We start from the raw sequence: 23,259 nt of genomic DNA on the forward strand, positions 1-23,259 counted from the left end.
TCACTTAATAGTCAAACATACTCTGATTGATTCAAAACCAATTATTTCAAAACTGTCTATTCAAAACAGTCTTCATATATTGTAGGTATATATGGTCTTTTATAGCCTTTTTCCTGTGAAGAGTCAACAATTCATTCAAAGGACTTTACACTTTCAATGTCAGACAGCAATTACTGTACAACAAAGTATACTTCTAAGATATGTAAATGTGCTGCATACATACAAGGTTGACAAACATTTCACTAATCTAATTTATGCTACAGAAAAAGAGTATAAATAAAAACTGCCCCATTACACTTTTTTCTGAAGGCATTTATTTTGTAAATGTTGGTACAATGTAGAGAAGAGTACCACAAAATGCAACAATATATAAAAAGAACAACATTAAAAGACATGTTTGCGACATTAGAATACAGTTCTCTGCAATTAATTCATCACTTACAGAAATGGATAAACAACAAAAAGTCAACTCAACATTCATGGCTTTTTCTCCACCTTAGTGCATTTTCCAAATGATACTTTTAGAAAGAGACACGCTTAAACTGTCAAATTCTTACCTTGGTAATGACAGTAGTAATGTAGCCTATATTTTACCCCCTATTTGGCAGAGCAGGTAGGATACGGTACTATGAAAAAATGTCATGGATTTGATTCCCAGGGAGTAGATGTACTGTCATACTGAGATATATATATATATATATAAATTCCTGTCTCTAATGCAGAATTTTTCATTCCAGTTATGGTCCACAATATGATTCTAGCTTCATTTGGCAGGTCAGATTTGAACCATTATCGGGCAAGTTTTATAAAATAAACAAAAACACATTTTATTGAGTAAAACCTGGAGTAATAATATGCTTGTATTAGTCAATACACTGAAATGTAGTATGCTCCTAATGACAGAATCAGAAAAGGTTTGTAATTATATTTGCTCACACAATGCCAAGATTTTAAACATGACACACCTGATATTTTTTTAATTGTTTTTAAATCGAAATAAACAGAAAACAATTCTACTACAAATATATTTTAAACCATAGTGCTGATACTGCCTTGCATTGTTCAACATTGATGGGTTCGACAAAAGCAGCCATAAAATTTTTAGTGAGCTTCTTCCTTCCAGTCCCAGTGCTTATATATATATTCAATGTTCACATGTGCCCAAGGACTTGATTTCTTAACACAACTTTGAGGGTTGTGCAGCTGAATCTAATACAACACACTGATTCACATTCTTGTCCCCAGCTTAAATTCATTAGATGAAGGGTTTAAAAAAAACATCAAAGCACAAATCATGCCTTTACCTCTGCATTCTCCAAGACATCTGTTGACAAGGGGGTCATTTTTCTAAAGCTACCCAGTCCGGTCTCTGATACCACGGGAGAAGCATTTGGCGTCCTCAGAGTCAGAAGTGAGAGAGAGGGAGATACGCTGGAGGTCATGGCAGAAGACGTTTGTCTTACGTTCCTTCCCAAAAGAGAGTATGTGTACTTGGAGTATGAGGGCCTTCTACCTTGGGACGCTGTTCTCTGGGGCAGGAGACTGTGGAACTCTGATTGCACGGCTTCTTCACTGCCTTTGCCATGGATCATGTCAAGGTCTGAGAAGACAGATGGCTGGGGGTGGAAATGAGATTCCCATTTCAGGTGGTCCCAGCCATAGGTGCCATACAATTTCCCTTCTGAGGAAATAAGACTGGTGAGAGATCCCTCACTAAAATCCTGGTGGTTAGGAAATGACACACGATCTCTCATGACCCCGTCCAACTCCCTCATGCTGACCGCTTGAGTTAGCATCCCTTCACCACCTCCTTCTTCCTTGAAATTATGAAGACTCTCAACACTCGACATTATTGCCATTTTGCCTGTGCCCAAACTAGCTGGACAGCAGGATAACTGGTCTTCCATCGGAATCCCTGAGTCTAGATGTGGAACCACAAGCTGCTTAAGACACTGGTATTCAGAGATCATCTTAATATCTTGATCTTCAGCAGTTTCACCCTCTGCAGAGCCTCGTCCGCTTGCGCCAGAGTTCCTCAAAGGGATGAGGAACTTCCTTTTTGTTTGCATGTTCAATGTGGTATGTTTCAGGCCAGCAACACTATTTTGAGGATCTCTTCGCAATATTCCAGAAGTTTCAGTCCCATGGCGAGGATCTGCAGCTAAGGAAGCTGACTTCTTATGGGCATTTTCGTTTGTCTTATACCTCACTACTAGACTAATGAAGCTTATCAAAAGCAGAAGGAACACTGTTAACGAGACACCGAGTTTGACAGTCCGAACACTGAGAGCAACACCGGTCAAAGCTTCTGTGGACTGAGATATGTTCACAAGAACAAGACAGGTCGTCGATCTGGAATCGGGCTTTGGACTGCTTGCCAGAACCATCACTTTTGCCACATCATCTTTTGAGGAAGCGCCTGCTTTTCGATACACTGGATTTGAGATATAGACGCTTCCTGACGTTTTGTTTACGTTAAAAAAGGGGGATGGCCTAACCAAAGAGTACTCCACAATGCCATCCAGACCCCCATCGTGGTCCATAGCCATAACGTCACCCACACTTTGCCCCAGTCTCGCATTGTCCGATAGAACGAAACGGTAGGTATTCTGGGTGAACACAGGACTAAACTCATCTGTGCCATCGATGGCTATCTGAACCCTCGCTGTAGCTGTTCGATCCCCCTTATCTCGAGCCTCAACCACAAAACAGTATTCACTCTGCTTCTCGTAATCAAATGTCTGTCTAGTATGGATGTCTCCAGTTAGAGCGTCAACGGCAAAAGCCTCTTTCCCGTCTGGGTTGTCAGTTCCATATTCCATGAAACAGGAGGTCAAGATCGAGTATGTCAGGAGTCCAAAGCCCCCTGCGTCATGATCAACAGCGTGGATCACACATACTGGGGTAAAAACGGGCAGGTTTTCTGCCACTGAGCAGTTGATGGCAGAAAACAAGAAGAAGGGGGAATTATCATTCTCATCCAGCACTGCGATGTAAATCACAGCAAAAGATACCTGCCTGTTACCTGGACCACCGCCATCCGAGGCTTGGACAGTTAAGGTGTGTCTGGAATCTTCTTCAAAATCCAGAGTGCCATTGACTTCTAGAGCGCCAGTATGAGAGTTCAATCTAAACAGACCCTTACTGTTGCCAGAGATGACATCATATCTTACTGTGCCATTTGGTCCAAGGTCGGGGTCATGAGCAAACACCTGGACCACAGCAGTTGCTGGTGGGCTGTTCTCAGTGACATGCGCATAGTACTCTGAGCTGCTGAAAACAGGTTCGTGGTCGTTGATGTCCAGCACAGTGACGGACACTATTGTTGAACTGTTGAGTGGAGGCGTTCCTCTGTCCATCACAGTAACGGTCAGTGAGTATGTTTCCGTTGTTTCTCTGTCCAGCATGTTACAGAGCACTACATTACCCACAGTACTTTGCTGGGCACCTTTTGGCACATTTACCATCTCAATGCAGAAGTGCCTCTCCTCATTACCCCCAGTGATCACATAGTCTAAGTGAGTGTTTTCATCTGAGTAGTCCAGGTCTTCAGAAAGCAGGCTGAGGAGTACATTCCCCGCAGGTGCGTCCTCGCAAACACTCACCTTGTAGCTGTGGTTTTGGAAGAAAGGTGCATGGTCGTTGGAATCTAACACCTGTATGTCCAAGGACGCGACACTAAAGAGGGTAGGGTCACCACCGTCCCGAGCTTCTGTAAGAATCCGGACCACGTTACTGCTAGACACATACCTCAGAGGCTTGTTGGTGTATATAGAACCTGAATACAAAGAAGAAAAGCGCCATTGCTACATATTATATTTTGCAGTAACAAATATACATATATTTTCAAACCGGATTTTGCTGTCTTTTAAGGTTTTAGCAGGTGATTTGAATGTTATATGAAAATTACATTTTTCCCATAATTTAAATACTATATTATGATTCCTATCAAGGAAACATAAATAACGTTAATTGAGTAAAATATGTAAGCACTGAACAACAAGTAAATGCCTGAAAAAAGTATATGCCAAAATAATTAGTACTAAACTATTAGTACTGGTTAACTTGGTAAAAATGAAAACCAATGTTAAAAATGGGACTCTGAAAAGACATAGTAAGTTCTCACTGATTAACTGTGTTGACATTTTTTCTAACCTTACAGTCTGGGTTTGCTTTCAGTATTTAGTGCGAGAGTGAAACTTTTTAACAAATATTACCATTTTCTGCATTGATGTAAAACCCATTCAATGGGGAAGAGAGAAGTCTGTAAGAAATCTTGCCATTCAAACCAGAGTCTTTGTCTGTTGCCGTTACTGCCACAACAAATGAATCTGCTGACATCAACTCAGGCAAGAAGACCTGCAGTAGTGAAAGAAAAAGATCACAAGAAAAGAACAGAATTCAAGTCAGACGTACCACACAGGACCTTCCATTGTAGGTTTATATAAATGTTTGTGATACAGTAGTTTTGTATGATGAACAAACACAAACACTGAGCTGTTATAATATGAATAAAAAATACTGAACATTTAAAACTGACCACAATGTGGGCATTGCAAACAGATTTCTAAAGGGATAATTTATTGTTTTGGAACCGCCAGGTTTTATTTTTACACCCAAAAAAATATTCTCATTGAGATCTAAAATCACACAGGACATATAAGTAGTAGTACATACTCATATCTGTACTGGACAAGGTCTTTATCGATCGTCATGGACAACAGCTTTACACCACCATGTTATTTACAGTAAACTTTACAGCTTACCATTTTACTGTCAAATTACCCATTTTACACCACTACTAAGTAAACATGCACTGTGCCAAACCTGGTAGAACTCCTGAGAGAACTTTGGTGCGTTATCATTCACGTCTAGCACTTGAATAGTAATCTGTGCCTCAGTCTGGTGGATAGAGTCCGAAGCTACTACTTTCAGTGTATGCAGAACTTGCTCTTCATAGTCTAAACTCCTGGCTAAGGTGATGATCCCAGAGTAACGGTCAATGGCAAAGCTTCCATTTGCTTCTCCTTTTGCTGATAAGCTGTAGGTGATCGTCGAACTGAGGTCCACATCATTGGCAATGACCTGGCCAATAATGTGGCCAGCAGGAAGATCTGAATGTTCAATAAGATAGAGATGGTTTTTGTTTGAGCATTTTGGTATGATTTTAGGCTTTTTCTTTAGTGATCAGTGTAGCCTCTCAACTATATCTGAAATTAGTGATTAAGTGTCTTACTCTCTGTGACCACCAGAGGTTCCATTGGTGGTATTGTTGGACTGTTGTCGTTGACGTTAATAACCTGCACCCGAACAGTGCAGGTGCCCGTGAGAGGGGGGCTCCCCTTGTCTCTAGCTTCAAGAATTAACCTGTCAGTCAATCAAAACTTGATTAAAAGACTAGGAGGGCACTGCATGTTTATGAATATTTGCATATTTAATAGTTTAGATATAAATAACTAGGTTGACATATTTAATTACATAAGCATATTTGTTAATTCCCTTGCATGGGTGCATTATTAAATTTCAGCAGTCATTTATTTATACCAAGTTTATGGTGTACAGTGGCCTGCATAGAAATATCTGTGAGATTTTGAGTAAGGCTTTAACGGTAAAGGAATTGTGAATACTTGTAAGAGTCAGTGATCTCTCGATCAAGGACTGCATTGGTGGCCAGTATCCCACGAACTGAGTCAATGATGAAGGCGTCGCCACGGTTCCCATTCACAATTAGGTAGTCTATCTGCCCATTCAACCCACTGTCAGAATCCATTGCCAACACCTACAAAAACAAGTGAGCAATAAATGGGACCTCTGATACCCACATGAAGGGGTTAAACAACTTATACGTAAGGAATTATAGCAAGTTGAATAGGAACAGAAAGACACGAATAAGATATATAATGCATAGATAGAAGGTATTATAGCAACATCATGTTCCATTCAATCTATTTAATGATAAACATTTATTTAGAGTACAAAAGTTCTAGTGTAAAGGAATCTTTTCCATCACCTAACTTATCAACAACAGCCAAGCACATTTACCTGCATGACGTAAGTGTTGTGAATCTGCTCCTCCCACACTGCAGTCCTGTAGTAACTCTGCTTAAACACTGGAGCGTTGTCGTTCACATCCTGCAGAGTGACGATCACTCTGGCGTAGGCTGAATGGCGGTCATTTTCTGCCACCACCACCAAATTAACCTTGTGCTCCATTTCGAAGTCAAGCAGACTCTGCTCTTGAACTGTTATATCACCTGTTGAAACACTGGCGTGGTTATGATGGCTAGAATCTGAGCAGTTAAACATAGCCTGAGGTTAGATGCAAAAAAGGATTTTCTGGAGGTAATTCAGTGTTTACACACAGTAAATCTAACTTATTAATGAATTATTAGGCTCTTCTTGACTTGGTGCCATGCACTCCAAAATGCAGAGCCTTGGTTATCTAGGCAGAAGACAGACACACATACCATGGTGACACCTGGTCCAATTCTCACCTGAGTCGGGATCAATGCTGAAAGCTCTGCTCTTGCTCTCAGGGTCGCTGAACATGCTGTACTTCATCATGTTCCCAGGTGCAGTCTGCTCATGGGCCACCACATTTGCCACCCAGGAGCCTTATTGTGTGAAATAAAGAGATGCAACTCATCACTGGTTAAAAGCCGCAGTAAACCCAACCTTAATAACTGTAAACACTGAATTAGTATCTAATAAAAGTCAAACACAACATGGTTTGCTCTTAGTCATAATCAGTGCAGAATTCAAACTGGTTGTTGAACCGATGACAAAATCAACAAAACACCACCAAAACGTCCACAACGTACGATCACTAAATATGTAAAACCTAACCAAGATTTGCAACCACAACCACTGTGTTCTCCCTTTTCGAACAAGCCAGTTTCGACTCATCTGTTCATTACCAGCTCGCCTCTTGAGCAGGACGTGTTAGAGCAGGAGAAGCACAGAACCTGCTGACCACGGCTGCTATGCGCTGAGGACAGGATGTGAGAGAGCCATGTGTACTGCACCTGTCTCGATGTTTTCAGGTATGGTGACTTCATAGATCTGCTCAGTGAACCTTAGTGGAGGCTCTTCCCCGTTGAGCTGAACAAGCAGCAGGCAGGTAGAGGTGAGAGCAGGCGTGCCCTGGTCCGCAACCCACACTGACAGCAGCCAGGTCCTAGATACACCCTCACCCAGCGGGGCCTTGACGACCACCTCCCCGGAGGACCGGTTGACCTGGAACAGCGCGTCTTCCTCCACCAAGCCGAACTGCATGGTCCCATTTTCTCCCTGGTCTGGGTCATCGGCTGTTACCGTGGTGATGGGCCGCCCGGGGCGAGCATCACCTGCCGCGACAGACACCCAGACGGGCTCCGTGGCGCATGTGGGCGGGTTGTCGTTTACGTCATCCACATGAACGGCGACCGCGACAACTGAGCTGCGAGGACCCTGGCTGCAGCTGTCGGTTGCTACGGCGCGGAAGGTGTGCTGAGAGCATGTCTCCCGGTCCAGCGGTTTCGTCAGGCGCACTATGCCTGTCGAGAAGTCCACAGCAAAGGTTCCGGAAGTCTCTTCAGCCAGCGAGAAGGTGACCTCGCCGTTGGGGCCCTCATCTGGGTCCTGCGCGCCGAGCTGGAGGATCTCGGAGCCGACGGGGAGCCCCTCACTGGCGGAGACGTGGTAGCTCCTACTGCCAAACGTGGGGCTGTTGTCGTTCTCATCAGACAGAGACACAAAGAAGAGAAGGCTGGCGGAGAGAGGATAGGGGCCCTGGTCGCTGGCTGTGATGAGCAGCGCGTAGTTGGAACGCTCCTCCCTGTCCAGAACTCTAGTACTGCTGATGGCTCCGGTCGCTGCGTCAATGGAGAAATCGTCGTCTGCATCTAATCAGTTGCAGAAACAGAAAAAGCAGAATGAGGAGAGGTTACGCGAAACGCTGACATGATGGAAAAATATCCAAAACTGTAAAATAATTCATGCGGTATGTGATTTAGGAGTGACTCAACACACCCAGTTTATGTTTAGCCTTGGACTAATAAAGAAGACTACCAGTATAGTTTTCTGGTCCAAAACTCTAGCCCAAATCTGCAGTGTAAGACCAGAAACTGTATTAGAGGTAACCAATGTCCTCGGAACCCATTCTCTCCACAAATTCATGTCTGGGCTGGAAACTACTTAGCACATAACACAAGTAAGTGAACTGTGTATGGAGAAAACATCCTCTCACTCTGTATAGAGTACTTCACGGTCCCGTTGATCCCACAGTCTGGGTCAGAGGCGTGGGTGGTGTGAATGACCCCTGGAGGGAGGTTCTCTGGGATGGTGATGTGGAGGGTTGGTTGGGAGAACTCGGGGGGGTTGTCGTTGTCATCGAGCACAGAGCAAAGGACGGTCACGGTGCTGGAGAGAGGATGTGTTCCACCGTCTTCTGCCTGAACTGCAAACCAACCAGTCAGAGTACATGAGAGCTGGCCGCACTGTGATTGAGCAGTGTCAGAGTCTGAATTTTTAGAAATGTGTGGGCCAAGTACCTACTGCAGTGCTGAACAAAATGGACCGCTTGTCTATGAAAATGCCAGCAATGTATGATGTCATTTTAGAAATTTTCAAGGACGTTTCAGTTAGCCTGACTTCTGAATTAGCATTCATTTCAGTACAAGAGTCGATAGCAATGACATAATAGAAGTACCATAAATTTTGAGGCAGTTGCAGGATGTTTTGGTTTGATGTAAGTATGGTTAACACAATGTAATGGTACACATTAAAGCAGCATGAATCCCAGAGGTCTGTGGAGGGTAAGCAGGGAATGCAAAGCTGCTATGGCCAGGTAGGTCTTACCTCTGAGGGTGAAACTGTGCTGGAGCTCCCTGTCCAGCTGGCTGGATGTGCTGATCAGTCCAGTGTGTGAGTCTATGGTGAAGAACTCATAACCAGGTCCTGGCAGGATACTGTAGCTCAACACAGCATTCTCCTCTATTAAAGTAAAACAGACACACACACACACACCACATTTTCATATAAACTGCTAAATTGTAGACATAATACTCTTACAAACAGAAAGAAATAAAATCAAATCGGTAGATGTCAATAGATCAAAGCAATACATTTTATTCTTATCTACTATAATAGCTCTCATAAAACCTCCAAATTCCAATGTTAAATGATGAGTAATGTAGAAATGTTGAAATTAAAGTTGTTGTTTTTTTAAACGAAGTCTTGGACTGTAATGGTACCAAGCTCCAACTGGTATAAGTACTGAATATTGAAATTAAAATGATTATGCCAGCACATGGAGGAATTTAGGAATGACACAGTCTGGTCTTCCGTCGAGTCTGTCTGCACTGCCAGCTCCGATGTGCTCTACTGTCAGTGCGAACCATTCAAGTACAGGATACGGTACTTTGATCCCTCCCCTTGGCTAAAGGCACTCCATACGCACAGCTGTTATGGGGGTTGGGGAAGCATGGGTGTCTACCTGAGTCCAGGTCAAGTGCGTGCACGGTAACCACAGGCTGCCCTGCAGGTTGATTTTCCACCACACTGGCAACGTAAAAGTGCGGTTCAAAGACCGGAGCCTCGTCGTTTACATCCACCACCACCACAGTCAGAGTACAGGTGCTGGACAGAGGTGGCAGGCCGCTGTCCGAGGCTCGCACTGTGAGGGAAAAGGCATGCTGGGATTCGTAGTCCAGAGAAGAGTTCAGATACAAGTGACCTAGAAATAAACAGGAAAACAGACCAAAGATAGTTATTAAAAGACAGAAAAGGGGGCTAATAACATATCACAAATGTTGAGTTTTTGGAAAAAGGGGGACCTCTCAATTAGACATGAATATCATCACCGCCAAACAGAATAACTGGAGGATTATGGCAGAATTTCAGGAAACGCTTGATAAATAGGTGTAAGTTTATATAATATTTAAATCGCATGAATGAGTATTTCTGCTGTAGGTGTGTACTGACGGCGTCTGAATAAATACTGCACCTGTTCTCTCCAAGTGGAAGTGTCCATCTTCGTTTCCACCAATCAGACTGTAGGTCACATGACTGTTTGTTCCCTCATCCTCATCGGTGGCCAGCAAGTGATGAAGGAGGCTTCCCACCTCCGTGTCCTCTGCCACATGAACTGTGTCCATGGAAACAAAAGCAGGGCTGTTGTCGTTGACGTCCAATAGGAATGCCTGAGCCGTTACAGAGGTGTGTCTGTTTTCATTTGGCCCCTCGGGTTGGTTGCTAGCGGTGATGGTGAATGCAATGCTGTGGGAGTGCTCTCGATCCAACTGTGCAGTTGTCGTGACAACCCCAGTGTGAGGGTCAATAGAGAATGGCAGGTCCTCCATATCAGACTCAAGGTCATAGGTCATTGTGTAACGTACTGCACTGTGACGAAGAGTACCATCACCATCAAGAGCTTTAAAAGCATACACTGCTGTTCCCACATCTGTGTCCTCCTGAACACCAAACACGACGACACTGTCGTCACCAGGGAACCAGGGGGTGTGGTCATTGACATCTTCAATATCAACAGCCACTAGAACGGTGGCCTTGATTGTAGGAGGAGCCTCGGTCTGTATAGCCAGAAAGTATCCCTGTGTAGCCTCATAGTCGAGAGGCTGTGTCACATAGAGGTCACCACTGACTTTGTCAACACCAAAGTGCAAGCTCCCATTCCCCTCAACAGCAGAGTAGTGCAACTGCTTACTGGATCCCCCAGAAAATCTGAGACACCCAATGATGGTTCCCAGCCTGGTGTTCTCTTTCACAGTGAAACGACTGAGGCCAGGAAGGTCACGGTGGCCATTTTCTTTTGGTGAACCATAGACCTGAAATAGTGTGTTAAAAAATTTAGAAAAATATTGACTTCATACAATAACATGCATAGCAGGAGAAATAAGTATTGAACATGTCACCAATCTTCTAAGTAATTATATTTCTAAAGGTGCTTTTGACATGAAATTTTCACCAGATGTCGGTAACAACCCATCCAATCCACACATGCAAAGAAATCAAACCGTAGATGTCTACTAGAAGTTCTGTGTAATAATGAGAAATGACATGGAAAAAGTATTGGACACGCTTACTGAAATGTATTTAATACTTCATACAAAAGCCTTTTTGGTGATGACAGCTTCAAGACACTTCCTGTATGGAGAAACTAGTCGCATGCTTTGCTCAGGTGTGACTTTGGCCCGTTCTTCCACACAAACACACTTCAAATCCTGAAAGTTCTGTGGGCTCCTTCTATGAACTCTGAGCTTTAGTTCCTTCCATAGATGTTCGGTTGGGTTCAGGTCAGGTGGTTGGCTGGGCCATTCTAGCAGCTTTATTTCCCTTCTCTGAAACCAATTGAGAGTTTCCTTGGCTGTGTGTTTGGGATCATTGTCTTGCTGAAATGTCCACCCTCGTTTCATCTTCATCATCTTGGTAGATGGCAGCAGACCTTTATCAAGAATGTCTCTGTACGTTTGTCCATTCATCCTTCCTTCAGTTATATGAAGCGTGCCAGTGCCGTATGGTAAAAAACAGCCCCACACCATGATGTTCCCACCTCCAAACTTCACTGTTGGTATGGTGTTTTGGGGGTGATGTGCAGTGCCTTTTGACCTCCAAACATGGTGTGTATTATGGCATCCAAAGAGTTCAATTTTGGTCTCATCTGACCAAACTATATTTCACAGGCTTGTCTAAATGTTGCTGAGCAAACTTTAAAGGCACTTCAGCATGCTTTTTCTTCAGCAATGGAGTCTTTCGTGGTGAACGTGCATGCAGGCCATGGAGGTTGAGTGCATTAATTATTGTTTTCTTTGAAACAATTGTACCTGCTGATTCCAGGTCTTTCTATAGCTCTCCACAGGTGGTCCTTGGCTCTTCTGATAATCTTCTGATAATTCCTTTCACTCCTCTGTCTGAAATTTTGTGCTGAACATCCGGTCGTGGCTGGTTTATGGTGAAATGATGTTCTTTCCACTTCCAGATTATGGCCCCAACAGTGCTCACTGGAACCTTCGGTAATTTAGAAATTCTTCTGAAACCAATGCCATCAGTAAGTTTTGCAACAATAAGGTTGTAAAGGTCTTGAGAGAGCTCACTGGTTTTACCCATCATGAGATGTTTCTTGTGTGGCACCTTGGTAATGAGACACCTTTTTATAGGCCATCAGTTGAACCATCTGATATTAATTTGCACTAAGTGGCAGGATTGCTTTCTAATTACTGATAGATTTCATCTGGTTTCATGACTTTCCCTGTGTCATTTCTCATTATTACACAGAACTTAATGTATGGACATTTACGGTTTGATTTCTTTGCATGTGTGGATTGGATGGGTTGTTACTGACATCTGGTGAGAATTTCATGTCAATAACACCTTTAGAAATATATGTACTTAGAAAACTGGTGACATGTTCAATACTTATTTCACCCGCTGTAAATAAAATGAACAAAAACAAACAAAGAAATGAAATTAATGTTTTCCCCTGAGACGGGAATGCAGTGTATCAATCTGTGGTGGAAATAATGAACCATCACCTGCATGTGTACAAGTGCTGTCTGCTGCAGGGGTTTGGGTCCGTTGTCCATGGCAACCACAGTGAGGGTATAGCTGGTTTGGGGATTTGGGCGAAATCGTGCTGTTACCTTGATATCCCCACTGTGCCTATCTATCTCAAAATGACCCTTTCTATTACCTGTAGAGAAAAAGCACTAGGCTTTAGAAATGCATTGAGTATAATCATAATAATAATAATAATAATAATAATAATAATAATAAATAGTTTATTTAGGGAAGTAGATCATTTGAATCAAAACAAGAAATGACCTCCAATGAATAATACACAAACAGTTCAAATTTTCCGTAAGTTCTTAGTAACAAACATCAAATGATGTGCTAGTAACAGACAGACATTTCTGCCTACCTGATGTGAGATAGAATGTGAATGTTCCATTCTCCCCTGCATCTGGGTCCTTTGCAAACATGCTGGTCACCACAGAACCCACGGGAAGTCCTGCCCACACCTGCCAAGCAAGTTGTTGGAGACAGGAAGGGGTTGCTATTCATTACATTATGTTATAACCTACTTACCTGTACACATTTACGTTTGTGCTACCTATCTCAGGCAAACAGCTGCAGGTGCAATATAACTGCCCAACTGAAAACCAACCAAGAGATTAATAAAATAAAAAAACACACATACGAAAGGCCTGCTAAAAAAGAACATCATCTATGGCGCTCAACATTTTGAAAGTGTCTGGATGGTTTTGTGGACACAGATTCAGGCTATGCTGGGAAATGGTCAGTCCCAGTGAGAATTCTCTAGTAAAACGTTTCTTATAATGAACAACAGCTATTAGCCTCCAAGTAGCATTATTAGTGCAGGGCCAACTGTGCACGCCACGCCTTCCTTGGGTTATTAGTGAGATTCTGTGTTCAAATGGACACCTGGAGTCTCAGCTCCTTGCTGGCTGGAAGGTTGGTGAACTGAGGTGCGTTGTCATTGACGTCGGTCACCAGTATGTGGACTGTAGTGCTGGCATTGAGGCGGGGTTGGCCGTGGTCAGTCACCATAACTCTCAGTGTGTGATGGCACTGCTTCTCCCGGTCCAGGGCCATCCAGTTTATGAGCTCTCCTGGAGGAAGCACACAGGGAGGGCGGGAGAGAGAAAGAGAGAGAAAGAAAGAAAGAGTGAGAGAGTGAGAGAGCGAGAAAAAGAAGACAGATCGAGGCCAAAAATAGGAGATAAAAAAAAAAAACATGCGGGAAATAAGAAGAGAAAGAAACAGGAGTAAACTTCAACGTCACACTGGGTTCTAGAGGATAAATATGATTTGAATACTGACCACATTACATGACTTCATCAGAAATGTCATGGATCACAAAGTGTGATTTGGATATTCTTCACACACATGCTGTTCTCTACGGATGAAGTTTAAGGAATTATATCATGCTCAAGCATAGGTTGCTAAGCTAAAAAGGTCTTCCACCTGTTTGGGAGTTGATGCGGAAGTGTTTCCCGTCAGACAGCAGGATGTAGGACAGCTGTCCATTTTTCCATGAGTCTCTGTCTCTAGCTTTCACGGTTCCGATCAGACCGTGGGGGTTGGGCCCCTCTGGCACACTGAAAAAGTACCTCCCTCTCCCGAACACAGGCGCGTTGTCGTTCTCATCCCGCACGATGATGACCACAGATGCCGTGGCGGTCAGTTCCACGTACCCATCCCTAACCGTGGCCCGAACGCCGAACCTGTATGAGGGCTCTGACTCGTAGTCGAGACTCCGAGCCACGAAGAGCCAGCCGCTGTCTGGCTGGAGAAAGAAAGGTGGTGGACCGGAGAGAGGTTCTAGGGTGTAGGTGAGTACCGGGGCTGACGTGGCCAAACCAGACCCAGGCAAGCTCCTGGTCACATGGGCACGCACTTGGATCACACGGGTGTCACTCTGGGAACTCTCCCCGATCTCCACTTGGTAGAACAGAGTCTCAAAGGCAAGAGCGGCATCTGCTGGAGCTGGGTCCTCGAGCTCCACCACAAGGCCCAGGGAGGAGCTCAGCGAAGGAGTGCCCTCATCCTCAGCCACCACGGTGAGCTCGTATCTCTCCACGGCGTCTCTCCAGACTTCACTGTTTAGCGTGAGCGTCCCGAGGATGGGGTGCATCACGAACCGATGGCTCTCGGGACGGAGAGCGTAACGGATCCGCCCGTTGCTGCCGCTGTCTCGGTCGTGAGCGTGTGCGATGAAGAACGTTGTCCCGGGTGGAGTATTACGGTATATGGTGATGCTGTCGGACGTCTTCGTGAAGACGGGCGGGTTGTCGTTGGTGTCGGTGATGGTGATATTGACGTAGGTGCTGCTATAGATAGGTGCAGGGCCCATGTGTGCTTGGATGGTGAGCAGGACCCAGGGCAGGGACTCGTGGTCCAGAGTCAGGATGTTAGAGATGACACCTGACTGGGCATCTACAGAGAACAAATCCTGCGGGTCACCTGAGGAGATTCGATACGAAAGTGCTTCCACTGTATCTGCAGGTGAGACAATATATTAACATCCATTAGAAATACACATTTACTAATCAATGCCTATAAATAAGAATTAAAAATGGACCGTGGCATTTCAAATTCTTTTAAAAAACAAAAGTTAATCCGTAAAGTGGCTTTTCTACATATGACACGTTTTAAAGATATTAAGAAAAGGATATAATCGGTTAGTATGGTTAGCAGTACTTAAAACTCCTGTATGCATGTCATGTTTTGCTGCCTTATAAATAACACTATGTTCCGATCTCTGTACAATTACTTCAACTAAATACACATTATACGACAAAATATTAAAAAACAAACAAACCTGATTTTAAAAATCGATTTAGAACATGTTATTTCTAAGATACAGTGTTAATCAAATCCTGGGTTAGGCTGTCATGTGTAAGGCTAACTACATGATGCCACTGCTTTATGACATACATTTATAAGAAGGAAAAAGAAATCTTATTAAAAGATTTGCTCCATTTTCCCAGACCTATATTTCAACCAAATTCCAATAAGGAGGATTATTCAGATAAGATGCGGCTAATCTAAATTATATCCTCAACTGTCTTCCATTCAACAAAAGTAAATTGCATAAATGTGTGTGAGAGTTTGAATTAACTATTGTCACGTACTGCCCCCCCCCCCCCCCCCCCCCGCACCAGAGTCACGTGGTACGGCCCGCTGCGTGCAGGGGGATCCACAAATGTACCGTGTATTTAAAAAATGTATTTAAACCCGTCCATGGGTGCTCCCTTTGTTGGTCATTGTCGCTACCAATGTCTCTACGTGAGTCGCTAATGTGAACTATAGCTGTAGCCCGTAACGTCTGTGTTTGTTTTCACCAGTTCGTGTTTATGTGTATATCGTCAGTGTTAAATGTTAATAATGTTCACCTTTGTAATTGTATGCGAGTGCCACTTGTGTTGTTCGTGTTATATGTCAATAAATGTCATGAACGAACGAGGAAGTCTGTGCGTCCTGCCCCCGCGCCTGTGGCACTCGGGCCAGCAGCGTTACGACTGTGAGCTGAGAACGCCGCATCACTCAGTATAAGGAGAGAGATGGCCTTTTGTTCCACACTTTGCTAAACTTACCACCTCCAGTGAGTAGGGTAGTAAAGAGTGAAATGTCGGCAGGAAATGTCTCCTATTCGTAGGACAAAAGAAAATACAGCACTGACCAGCAAGGCTGACTGACGCCATCCTTCCTTTAGCTCACCCTTTACTTCTTTCACTCTGCCCTGACTCCTCCCACTTCACTACTGACCCCGCCCACTCCTACCAGGCCAATTCGGACATCTTTCCGTTCAGCTGCACCCTTCAAACTGCATAAACCGAACACAACGTCCCATTAATGCTACTTAATGCATTAATGCAACATTGCCTAAAGTTAATATGACATCATGTGTCTCGGCAAGATGAGACGGCCCAAGGTGTTATGCATTTATGTGACCTCGGGGGTGACAAACAAGGCATACTGACATAATGAGGATATACACCGAGGCCTTTATATGAAAAGACTCACTGGGCGGTCTAACAGCCTGCACAGTTCCCACAGAGGTGCCGGGGGGCGTGTCCTCTGGAGCGCTGAAGCTGTAATGGGACTTCAGGAAGATTACAGGGGCATGGTCAGTGTGCAGGACGGCGACGGTGACGTCAGCAGGCGTCAGGGCAGCCAATCCCTCTCCATCGTGGGCAGAGACTGAGAGCTTCATTGTGCTTCTTCCCGTCTGGGAGAGCGGAGAGGACAGAGAGATTTTGCCTACAGAAACACACACACAGGAACATCTGCATTTAGCTGGCGTTTAGCAGTTAAGCAGTCTGCCTTTAATTGGAAACTTATCAACACAGCACTGCAGCACTGCAAATATGACTCTATACATATAATGTATACAATTCCTATGCATTTAAAAAAGGGATAGGGATAAACCCTAAACAATTTTAAATGTGGAATATGCTCTGATTTAAGTGTTCAGCCTTAATTGGACTGAATTAATAGCATGTTAGCTTTGTAGAAGCACACATGGTGTAATCATAAATAAGTAAATGTGTGTAGAGCTTTCCATTCGGACTGGTGCGTGGAGCTCAAGTTTGGTTATGCGGTTCGCAGCTGGTGTGGTCACGTCCTTCACTATGTATACACTTCGGGATACTGTGCAGATCAAATACCACTATCTGAAAACGCTGTCAAAACAATGTTAAGGGTCTAAAAGTGATACCTTAAACAGGGTCACATGTGTGTCTGCAGACTGCTCTCAGTTGGAACAAAGACCTGACTCAGACCCCCTTACCTGTTGATTGGTCCACAGAGAAAAGAGAGGCATCGTCTCCAGGCAAAAGCTCGTACGTGATTCGTCCACAGTTGCTCGAGTCCCGGTCAGTAGCAATCACACTGAGGATCTCATCTCCAGGCTGAGTATGGCTGCTTATGCTTGTGACATACTTGTCAGAGTTAAACACCGGAGCGTTGTCATTCACGTCCTCCACATCAATGTGCACATATGCCTCGGACTTGAGGGCTCCCTGAGGAGAAAGATGGAAATGGAGAATAATAGAAATGGATTTGTTTTTAACTTTGGAGGCTATGCAAATATGCAAACAAACATACAAACAAACAAATAAATAAGCAAGAAAACAAACAAGCATAAGATTCAGATTTGGTTTATATATTCTGGCTATAATTATTCGAAATGCATTAAGTAAATATTTTCTTTTTATTTCTACGTGACCTAGCACAGAATATGAGAGAGAGTACCTGTACATTTATAGTGAAATCTAAGAATGCACAGACTACCTAGTTCTTTGGGGACATTTGGGGAAAAAAAAATACCCCTATTCACTCACATAATCTTCAGCTTTTACCAGAAGGTCAAAGGTCACAAGGCCTGTTTCGCGGTCAACGTCCCGAGATACGCAGAGTTCCCCAGTAACAGGATCAATGTGGAAGAGAGGATGTGTGTCTTCACCATCAAGCCCGTCAGAAAAGGAGTAGCGCACTGTTCCAAACTCACCACTGTCACCATCCTCTGCAAGGACCTGGACGTGATCAGTAGTTTCACAAATTACACAAATTACAACTTGTTTTAAGTCTTACAAAACTTTTAAGAGGGCATTAATCTCTAACCGACTGAAAAATATGCTTTACAAACAAATAACCTGTCATCAAAAACCTGTTCTATGGAAAAATACAATAGGCTGCGTTGGTTATCCACTTCTGATAACATTTCTATTTCCGGTAATAATTCAAACATTCTGGGTGTACAGATATCTTAAACGTGCCGATATTTCAGGTCCCCAACATGGATCTGGTTCACTGCTGCCCTGTCCATTACTGCCCATTAATGCCTTCAGGAGTACTTGATTATCTGGATGAGGTCCTCGGCTGCCTGGACATGTTTGAGTGGTGGATGATCCAGCAGGGACACTGTCATGGGTGAAAACGCCACTGCTGAGCCTGATAAACATGTGCTAGGGACATCACCCACAACCGGACCACTGGTATATTTATTTAGCTTCTAGTGCTCTGCATTAGTTGCTACTATTACATGAAGGCCTTCACATTTGGCACGTTGTTAAGTCCAAATGCTCGATCCCTAAGATATTTTTTTTTATTGTGTGTTTGTGAAGATAATTACCATTATTTATTTATTTAGGCAGGTAGGGACATGACAAGGTAAGTATAATAAGAGATGTTTAACACACCTCCGACATAAACAAAGTTTTTTTTTTGTGTTTTTATACCTGAGATGTGACTTGATGTGACTCAATTTTAGTCAGGCTTATTTTAGCTATATACAAAGAAGATGCACCATGTATGTCACATTTAGGACTAATATAGTACAAACATATCCATTTGTTCTCCACGAGCCCTCAAAATAGAACCCTGAATGGAGAATAAAACTGTTCAAATCTCCTCATCCTCCTGTAAACAGATTCCATCATAGTAACTGTTTTCATATTTCAATACATTTGCAATATGTAACCAATACACCGGTAACTGTAATGTGCAATTGCAATCAGTAACCTACAGAGGGCATTGAAATGACAGCAACATACAGCAGATGACAGCACACCTTAAATATAAAAGAGAACAAGTCCTTAAAAGTCAACTAAAACTACAGTAAAGGTTAAAGCTATAAAATAAAAAATAACTATAAACTAAAAGTGTAAAAAAAATCATCCCTGAAAACTTACACTTTAAACTAAACCTTCCTTACTTCATCCTGAGTAGTGAGCTTTTATTGCAGAGCTACTAGTGTGTAGAGTAGCTCTGCAAATACGTGCAACGTGCAGCCCTGCATTCGGCAGCGTGTGATCAACACTCTCCCTGCAATAAAGGTGATGTCATGCGGCGATTTATGAGTCATGTGGGCCACGGGGACCTTGAAACCTTTGGCCAAGGTCGAAAAGCAACAAGATAGGAGATCCTCTTCTCTCATACCTTCGCCTCGGTAACGAATGAACAAGTCCAGACTTGACAGACTTTAAACAAGCCTAATTTAGCTATCTTACTTCAATTTTAATACAACGAAAATCCTTATGCATGAATAGCCATAATGGATCATGCTGTTCAGGGGCAGCCTTTTAAACATGTACTAGAAAGTCAAATGTACTAGACCTGAGTGATCTATTGCGCTGAAGGTTTTAGGGTTTATGCCCACAAGAGTGACTGTGGTGCAGGTGAACAAAAGCCCTTTACACCTGTCCAGAGGCCACAGATGCCTCCCCATAACACATTACTGCAGAATGATTAGACAAGTGGGTGATCTTCATGCCATGTCATTTTCAACCAAGCTGCTAATTCTGCTCATTGAACAGATTTAGAGAGGGATCTAGAGCACACCTCACAGTGTGTTCCTAGAGTTGGATCTGGAGCACACACGTCACAGTGTGTTTTTAGAGACGGATCTGGAGCACACATGTCACGGTGTGTTTTTGAAGAGCTACAGTGCTGCTCAGTGTTTTCCATGGCTAAATGCTTCTGATGCCTAACTGTGCTGAACCTGAACAGGGTGTGTTAAAGCAGGATAACCACTAGACCAAACTAACCATGAGAATACACATCAGGGTAAAAAAATGGGCCAAGCCCAAAATTAACTTTAAAAGGTCCTAACAAATCATATAACAAATCATATAACATTCAAACTAACACATTTGGGTCTATAATGCTTTCTAGTTATTTGCTGTTGAGACCATTAAAAGCTCGATATGTATGCAAGTTCGGGGTTGTCCCATGGTTTCTCAGGAGTGAAAAATAGAATGGAATCTTAGATACTGGTGTGTTAATAATAACAGACATTAAAGTTTTCATAGCTGTCCAAACTATTACTGATCCATAATGAAAGTAAAATATATGAAGAATAATGCAGTAGTGGTTGAATCCTCTGCCACTGTTTGACTTGTTGTACCAGGGCACAGAAAGGCAGTACCAGGCTTCAAGTTTGCCACACACACACACACACACACACACACACACACACACACACACACACACACACACACACACACACACACACACACACACACACACACGGTGACTAAGGGAGAGACAGGACATCTTTCCTTTTCACTGAAACACTGCTGTCTTTGTATTTAGGGAAGAAAGCACTTTTGCTTATGCACTGTCAGTTAGCGCTGTCTCCTACTCCATAAGACAGCAGTGTGTGTGTGTGTGTTGTAGTTAACTGACGGTTTTTCCTATCTTGTCAGCATGTGATGTCATGCAGAATACAAACAAATTAATCAAGCTTATATTTCAGTGCAAGCCTGGAATAAGCATTCATTTTGATTTATAACTGTTAGTACCTATGGACCCGACATGGAGAAATTGTATTACACCCACATGGATGATTAATTACTGTAATGGATACCTACCTGTCTGTAGTGCACAACTATAACTTTTAAGAAACTTTTAATGATTTACATGTATGGCATTTAGCTTACACTTTTATCCAAAGCAACTTCCAAAGCATGAACACAACTGGAACAATTGAGGCTTAAAGGCCTTGCACAGCAGCCCAAAAGCAACTTGGCAGTGGTCGAACCCTCAACCGTCTGATCACTAGTTCAATACCTTAACTATTGAGCCAACAGAACCTAATCAATACAACATCCCAGATATACCTGTAGAAAGCATGTTCCAATGGCCAGATGCTCCTGGATGGTCACATTGTACAACTGCTGTTTGAACACAGGCTTGATGTCATTGACATCCACCACATGGATGCTTACAGTGGCTGTGGAGGTCAGAGGAGGGAAGCCCCCATCAACGGCCACCACCAGGAAGGCCAGACGTGGCTCTCTCTCCCGGTCCAGGCCTGCCACCGTGGTGATGAGGCCTGTGTGGGGGTCAATATTCACTAGGGGCTCTTGCGCCGACTGCAGGATCGAGTAGAAGATTCCGGAATCGTCATCGTCGTCATGGGCCCTCACCTGCAGGACGGAGCTCCCTTCAGGGGCGTCTTCTGGAACACTGGCCTCGTAGGTGTTCTGCTCGAAGACCGGATGGTTGTCATTCATGTCGGTGACCCGTAGGAGAAACGTCCGCATGCTTCTCAGGGACGGAAAGCCAGAGTCAGAGGCGATCACTGTGAGCTCGTAAAGATCCTTCTGCTCCCTGTCCAGTGGTCCTTCCACACAGAGAGCAAACACAAATTCATCTGTGTGCTTCAGGGCAAACTTCCCCTCTCCACCTTCAAGGGACACCCAGATCTCACCAATCTCCCACAGATCCGGGTTCGAGACAGAGATCCTGGCAACACACTCCCCACAGCCAGCGTCCTCCGATACCTCTGGATCCCCTGTTTCACTCAGAAACAGAATATTAATATGTGGGCTGTTATCGTTGACATCCAGAAGTCTGATTCTCACAGTCGTGCTGCTGGACTTTGGAGGAGCCCCATGGTCCCATGCAGTTACGACAAGCTCGAAAAACGACTGGCTTTCATAGTCCAGAGGCTTGTTCACGCAAATGACACCTGCACTTCTGTCAACGATGAAGAACTCATTCGGGTCACTCTGCCACCGATTAATCTCGTAAGCGACCAGGCCGTTACTGCCGAGGTCTGGGTCTACAGCGTACACCTGGCACACGGGTGTAAAAAGATTCACGTTCTCCAGTAATGCCGCTCCGTATTCAGTTTGATTGAACATAGGCTGGTTGTCATTTTCATCCAAAATATTAATCTGTACCTGCAACTGGCCAGTTTTTGGTGGAGTACCTCCATCAAAAGCTTCAATGGTTAGGCTGTAGAAACCTCGCATTTCTCTGTCCAATTCTCTCATGAGAATCAGGTCTATGTGGAGCTCATTGTCTTGCCCGCTCCTAGCCTCCACTTTGAACGTTTCCTCCATTGCATCTTCCATAATTCTGTAACCTCGAATCCCATACTGACCCTCATCCTCGTCTCGGGCGCCGTCGATTTCAAAGCGCGATCCGGGAAGACATGACTCTGAGACGTTCAGTTCCGCAGTCGCAGCCGGGAATGCAGGAGAATTGTCGTTCACATCCGTGACCACAATTTTAACTCTGATTACCTCTCCAGCCAACGTGGCAGCGGAAAACTCGTACTTGTCTCTGCTCTCCCGGTCCAGCACAGCCGTGGTGGAGATGATACCGGAGTCTCCGTCTATTTTTAGGTCTTTGAAAACATCAGAGTCTCTGCTCTCGGATATAAAAAATCCGCTAGTCGGCACAGCGGCCGGTAATACAGCTTTCATGTCTCCGACTACCGTCCTCGCAGGTAAGCCTTCCTCAACGGAAAGACTGAGGTTATACACCTGCGCCGACAACTTTATGCACTGTAATAAAATGGCGAAAAGTTTTAACAGAGCTCTTGCAGAGAATTCCATTTTCACCTATCACGTCCAAAATGCTCTTTAACAATTTTGCTTAAAATGGTCATTTTTACCCATCATACTCACGCCCAGACTACACCAGCCGGAGAGGACTGGTACAGCCCACGTTCACTTTACGCAGCCAGTCGCAAGTTGGCGCTTGACCGGAACGTTGCTCAGTTTACACAGCAGCAGCGTCTTTTTACTCCCGACCTCTTTTATAGCCGTTTGCTGACTACTTCGGCTATTGTACGTCTACAAGGCACCCCGAGAACCGCCACGAGCAGGTGCAACCCACTCAACCCGAGCGCAGCGCGCGGCTCCAAGTCGGGTCCGCGTGACGAAAGGTTGCGCGCGGTCTTGCACGCAACGAGCCACTCGGTTCACGCGATCCAGGAGCAGATAA

The 23,259-nt window shown here is 44.0% G+C and overlaps 1 protein-coding gene across 2 annotated transcripts; it reads right to left on the bottom strand.

The window, feature by feature from the left end:
• Window positions 1–291: 291 nt before the first annotated feature.
• Window positions 292–23,153, bottom strand: dchs2 (dachsous cadherin-related 2). Of its 2 annotated transcripts, none has more exons than XM_035530089.1 (20): window positions 21,450–23,153; window positions 17,862–18,053; window positions 17,309–17,540; window positions 16,543–16,779; window positions 13,981–15,015; window positions 13,438–13,625; window positions 12,914–13,013; window positions 12,528–12,685; window positions 9,986–10,823; window positions 9,476–9,715; window positions 8,839–8,973; window positions 8,228–8,437; window positions 7,026–7,883; window positions 6,495–6,614; window positions 6,043–6,254; window positions 5,628–5,779; window positions 5,237–5,367; window positions 4,828–5,114; window positions 4,218–4,359; window positions 292–3,778 (listed from the first exon to the last, which is right to left on the bottom strand). In XM_035530089.1, exons 1-20 carry the CDS (start codon window positions 22,866–22,868, stop codon window positions 1,293–1,295), a joined length of 9,372 nt encoding a protein of 3,123 aa, XP_035385982.1. In that variant the 5' UTR covers window positions 22,869–23,153; the 3' UTR covers window positions 292–1,292. The 2 variants fall into 2 exon arrangements, with proteins under 2 accessions (XP_035385982.1, XP_026873698.2); XM_027017897.2 differs by having other exon boundaries at window positions 21,141–23,153.
• Window positions 23,154–23,259: the final 106 nt, after the last annotated feature.

This window comes from Electrophorus electricus, chromosome 9 (genome assembly GCF_013358815.1).
Source record: "Electrophorus electricus isolate fEleEle1 chromosome 9, fEleEle1.pri, whole genome shotgun sequence".
In the NCBI taxonomy this organism is placed as follows: Eukaryota; Metazoa; Chordata; class Actinopteri; order Gymnotiformes; family Gymnotidae; genus Electrophorus; species Electrophorus electricus.

What these genes read in the sequence shown, in the direction of transcription:
- dchs2 (XM_027017897.2), bottom strand. Translation starts at nt 22,868, where the DNA reads ATGGAATTCTCTGCAAGAGCTCTGTTAAAACTTTTCGCCATTTTATTA. An exon ending in TCTCTCAGGAGTTCTACCAG is followed by an intron (nt 4,360 to 4,827) that starts GTTTGGCACAGT and finishes TCACTACTGCAG; the next exon opens with GTCTTCTTGCCTGAGTTGAT. An exon ending in TTACATCAATGCAGAAAATG is followed by an intron (nt 3,779 to 4,217) that starts GTAATATTTGTT and finishes CTTTGTATTCAG; the next exon opens with GTTCTATATACACCAACAAG.